The sequence below is a fragment of the Benincasa hispida genome, chromosome 3, assembly GCF_027475165.1.
Source record: "Benincasa hispida cultivar pf3 chromosome 3, pf3_genome.v1.1, whole genome shotgun sequence".
NCBI classification, from domain to species: Eukaryota; Viridiplantae; Streptophyta; class Magnoliopsida; order Cucurbitales; family Cucurbitaceae; genus Benincasa; species Benincasa hispida.
Window position 1 is genome coordinate 5,217,889 of NC_143480.1, and position 5,838 is coordinate 5,223,726.

A 5,838-nucleotide genomic window follows, 5' to 3' on the forward strand; every position below is an offset into this window, starting at 1 on the left:
AATTAAACCCCCAAATGAAAAAGAATTGATCCCTCAAACTTGTACAATGATTATAATTTCTCCAATTATGTAAGTTTGAAGGTCTTGTATAAATTTGAGGATTCGGTTTTTACAATTGAAAGTTTGAAGGTATAGTTATAATTACCAACCTAGTTTAGGGGTGGTTTTGTAATTTTGCAAGACTTTTTCTTTTATAGAATTTATTTTTTGTAAGTACATTTGATCAATGGAATTTTATGTTTCCTAAAAAAAAAAATTAATAAATAATTTAAAAAAAAAAAAAAGCTCGAGAGCAATATGTTTGACATTTCTTTAAGGAATAAATACACAATACACCTCCAGAAAAATAAAAAAAAATAAAAACATTTACGTGATTGCAGGTTTAATCCCTATGAATCTACTAAAAAAAAAGTTTAATCCCTATAAATAAAAACAATTATATGGACATAATTTGTTCAATAGAATTGGAAAAGCAAAGAAAATGATGCCAAAGGCTCTTGAGTCTTGAACCTATTTTGCTGTTGGGAATCTCATGTTTTTTAAGATATCTTTTATATCCCAAGAAGTGGCTTCAAAGCTTTTCAGATACTTCACTGCAACTGATCAATATTTCAATTTTCAATGGAAAGTAGGAAACTTGAATTAGATCAAAGCCTAATATTTTACCATTTCTATCAAACAGATGGTAGATTCTAATAAAATTTTCCCAACATTCTAGCTACTTAACCGACTATGTACTATTATTCAAAAAAAAAAAAGAAAAAAAAGAAAAAAGGCAGGACAAAAGCAAAGAATGATTCTTTCCTCTACAATAGTTTCTTCATTCTTTCTAGATACAAATTATATTTAAAAATTATTGCTATTTGCCCTCTTTCGGCACCACGGTCTCGACATCGCTGTTCTTGGAACGTCCATTGAAGTTTTTATTCCCGTTGACACAATCCAGAATGTCACATTCCTCATTAGACTTTGCAAGAGACTTTTTTCTGACAATGAGCAATTTCTTCCACAATTTTAAGGTCCAAACCAAATATGGAACACAAGCAGGTGCCGCAGCATCAGGTTTCATCATCTCGGGCATTGGTCTCGTGTTGATTTATGTCTTTACTCAGATTATAAAGGAGAAAAATGATCAGCGTGTTTTTATAAGGTCAATATCCATGGGAGCTCTACATGATGGCAAACTAGCCATGAAAAGATTGCTTCAATACCACAAAATGAGAGCAACCCCAAAAAAGAAAAATACATATCTGGAGAAGTTTGAGAAACTGATCAACACAGACACAGACCGTCCTAATTTCCCCAAGCTCCAGGTTAAGGATTGAACTCTTATGTCATGTTTGAGAGTGGATTTTGAAATTGTTGAAATCACTTTTTGTCAGAATCTCAAATGTCTTTTAATCATGATTAAAAATACATTTTGAAAAATAATTTTCAACCGAATAGAAGTGATTTGAACAATTTTAAAATCACCCCATATTTTTTACTGCTGAAAACAGCACCGCAGATTGCTCCCAATCAACCAATTCATTCATGCATCAAATGAATTAGTGTGAATGCTTATTTGATTTCTTTAATGTGCAACAGAGCATTTTGGCAAAGCTGGAAATGATAGGACAAGAAGATAAAGCTATTGAAATATTAAAAAGAGCAGCAAGAGAAGCTAGGGAGAATTCACGTCCATACCATGAATATGAATATCAGATGCTTCTCGTGGAAGCACTCATTTACAAGGTGTTTCTCATTACAAACTTGTTAACTATTTGTTCAAATCTTATGTGTTTGTATGCATAAAACGTAGGCCAAAATGCAGGGCTACTTGTAGGAGCATGAACAAATTTCTCAAAGAAATATAACAATTGTCTGCAAATATGAAGCACAAATATGAGCATATATGATGTTGCATAAGTAGCTTCAAGGAATAATTCTCCCCGAATCAAAATTATGTATCTTTTATTAAAATGATAATAATTGTTTCATATAAGAGGAGAAGACTCCTATTTATAAAGTTTTATTACAAGTGGGGGTAAAAAAAAGGAATTAAACTAGAATATTAACCAATTAACCTTATGTGAAACTAATTAAACCTACAATATGATGTTATTTATACATTATATGTAATAACAAAAGGATGCTGCAAATATATACCTGTGGATTAATTTACAAAGCATACTCTTCAACTTCATGGAACAAAAATTGTGAATCAATCAAGCCTCCTACTCAATTTTTTTCTGCATTTCTAGGGAAACTTTGCCGCGGCAGAAAAAGTTCCATGCTTAAATAACAATGACGCTTCAGATGTTCGACGCTCATTATATAAGGTATATTATTTCTCATAAACTTCTTGGTTAAAACTATATAACTAACATTTTTCTAAATGTCAAAATGAGTGTATAATTTAACTCACATCATGTATGTACTATTGATCTCGAGGTTATATGTTTGATCTCCCACCCCACCCTACATATTGTTAAAAAAAAAAAACACTTTTCCCATATGACATACTGAGAATGATTAAGTAATAAATTGAGTGGGTTGATCAAAGGAAGGTCAATTGACCAGGTGAAAAGTAGATGGGTTGCCATTTTATGTTGAGTTCAGACAGGCCACCATAATTTGGCTCAAACCCAATAATGATTTGTAGCAATTAAAAGCTTCCCCTACAAGACAACTAAAGAAAATCAATAGTAGTTTTGAAATATTTATAAAAGATTAACGGTAATATTGTAATTTTTGAAGAAATATAAATACTTTTAAGACGAATGACAAAGTTATAGAGAATTTTTTTTATACTTTACCCAAGTCCAATCCTATTACAAGGAAGGATTAGTATACATAAATCATGCTCATTCATTCACCCTAATAGCTTAAATACCTTATATTTCAACAACTTACAAGTTGATAGCAAGTTTAAAAGCAAATACATTGAAACTTTTCTCAGTGGCATTTATTCAAACACTTTGCAGGCTATAATTCAACTGCTGCTGAATAATACCCAGAAAGCAGAAGAAGAATGGGAAGAGTTTAAGAATATGAGAAGCCACTTCCTCTTACCACCTGACGTTAAAGACTCTCAGTTTCACACTCTCTTGGCCGATTTCCAGAGCTTTAAACAAGTCGTCAACGTGCTCAAAAAAGACATTTTTGAGAAGCAGAAAGCAAAATAATAGGGGAAAAAGGAAAATGGGCATCCAAACAAGCCCTCTAATTATAACTATTTTCTTTCTTGGAAATACATTTTACAGTAATTACGTGTGCTATGCGTAGAATATGAATAATTGAACAACTCCCTAATAACAAAAATAAAATGGAGAATAATGTGTTGTAGGCTAAATATATGTTTTCTTTAATTAAATATGTATGTGTATTTTATTTTTCTCAAATGTAATATGATTTTATTCGGTAGGACAAATATCAATTTATATCCCTTGACTTTTGAAGTTGTATAAATTTAAACTCTAAATTAATAATTATGTCAATTTAAACCCTAAACTTTTAGAATTGTATCAATTGAAACTCCAAATTAATAATTGTATCAATTTAAACCCCGAACTTTCATAAATATATCAATTTAATGATAGCATAATTATTTTAAATCTATATCAAATAGATTTAACCCTAGGATCATTCGCTAAATTGTCAAGAATAAATAACATACCGCATTCCATTGTGATTGATGATAGCGTCGGGATGACAATGACTTTAAATCTGGTCCATCTCCTGTATTAGTACAGAATCAAGGCGACTTTCGTCACTTCCCTTGTAACTAAACCTTCCTTGATCACAAATTCTAATACATTCAATGATATAGATCAAGTATGGATGGATAACATGGAAACTACATGCAAAGTGATCTAAATCGTGCATGTTTCTAACTGATTCAAATTCCTTAGTGAGATCATTCTTAAAAACTTTATGTTAAACTACATGCATGATAAACGAGTTCAAATAATAAAACATAAACCATCAACTTTATTCTATATAGAAAATAAACAAAATAAGGTCAAAGAACATCATTAATAACAAACTTCCACTAAGCCATGGAATCAGAAAAGTGACTGACTGTGAAACATGCTCATGAAAAACTTTAGGTGGTAAACCTTTAGTCAATGAATCTGCTACCATAATGTTTGTTCTAATGTGTTCTATCGAAATTTGACCATTCTGAACTCTTTCTTTAATAACCAAAAACTTCACGTCTACATATTTTGACTTCGTATTGCTTCTATTGTTGTTGGAATACATCACTGCCGACTTATTGTCACAAAATAATTTCAGTGGTCTTTCTATGCCAACCACTATCCACAGCCCGGCGACAAAATTTTGTAACCATATTCCATAATTGGATGCCTTATAACATGTTATAAACTTCGCAATCATGGCAGAAGAAGTAATAAGTATTTGTTTAACACCTTTCCAAGATACAGCTCCTCCAACCAACATGAAGATATAGCCTGAAGTGGATCACAAAGTGTCTTGACATCCAGCATAATTAGAATCAGAATATCCAATGATCTCCAAAACTTCTGATCTCCGATAAGTGAGCATATAATCTTTTGTTCTCTATAAATACCTCATAACCCGTTTGGCTGCTTTCCAATAATTCATCTTCATGTTACTCAAACATCTGCCTAACACTTCAACTATGAATGCAATATCTAGACGCGTGCATACTTGAGCATACATTAGACTTCCAGCAACCGATGCATAGGGAACCTTTTGCATCTTCTTGGTCTCGAGTGTGGTTTTGGGGCATTGACGTAAATGAAATTTATCACCTTTAGCGATCGAGGTATCTCCCTATGCACAATCTTTCATGTCAAATCTACTCAAGATCTTTTCAATGTAGTTCTTTTGTAACAATCTTAAAATACCTTGAGAACGATCTCGCAGTATTTCAGTTCCTAATACAAAAGAAGCATCACCAAGATCCTTCATCTCAAAATTCTTTTTGAGAAATCTCTTAGTGTCATGCAATAAACTTGCATCATTACTCGCTATGAGTATGTCATTGACATATAACACCAGAAAGATTGATTTACTCCCACTGAACTTATGATATACACAATCTTCCACTATATTCACCTCAAAACCAAAGGAGGTTATTACTTTATGGAATTTGTGATACCATTGACAAGAAGCTTACTTGAGACCGTAGATGGATTTCTTCAATTTGCACACCATAAACTTTGAATTACCAGACACAAAGTTTTCTAGTTGTACCATATAAATCGTCTCATCAATGTTCCCATTGAGAAACGCAGTTTTTACATCCATTTGGTGTAGCTCTAAATCAAAGTGAGCTACCACTTCCATGATTACCCTAAAAGAACATTTTGATGAAACCGGAGAGAAAGTCTCTTTGTAATCAATGTCTTCCTTTTGAGTAAAATCATTTGCAACAAGGAGCCTTATATCTTTCGATATTGTCATGTGAATCCTTTTGGTTTTAAATATCCATTTACAACTTATGGGTTTCACTCCTTATGGTAGTTTGACAAGTTCCCACACGTCATTATCTTTCATGGATTTTATTTCCTTTCCCATAGCACTTATCCACTTTTAAGAGTTAGAACTTTATAAAGCTTGTTGGAAGTTGATTGGATCATCTTCCATTATGCCCACATTATCCTGATGTTCTTGAAGAAACACAATATAATCATCTGGAATTGCACTTCTTCTCTCTCTAGTAGATCATCTTAATGGCACTTCTTGAGGTTGTTGAGTTTGAACTTCAAGTTCAATAATGGGGACTTCAATGTTGTCTTGTTCTATAATTGGTTCAATAGTGAAGTCAGGAATTGGAGCCTGAACATCATTTATAACCATATGAGGAAA

The 5,838-nt window shown here is 32.3% G+C and overlaps 1 protein-coding gene across 1 annotated transcript; it reads left to right on the plus strand.

Annotated features, from left to right (window-relative positions):
• The first annotated feature begins 855 nt into the window (after positions 1-855).
• Positions 856-3,412, plus strand: LOC120074072 (uncharacterized). Its single transcript, XM_039027057.2, has 4 exons — positions 856-1,313; positions 1,588-1,734; positions 2,244-2,321; positions 2,967-3,412. The coding sequence occupies exons 1-4, from the start codon at positions 948-950 to the stop codon at positions 3,165-3,167; spliced, it is 792 nt and encodes a 263-aa protein (XP_038882985.1). The 5' UTR covers positions 856-947; the 3' UTR covers positions 3,168-3,412.
• Positions 3,413-5,838: the final 2,426 nt, after the last annotated feature.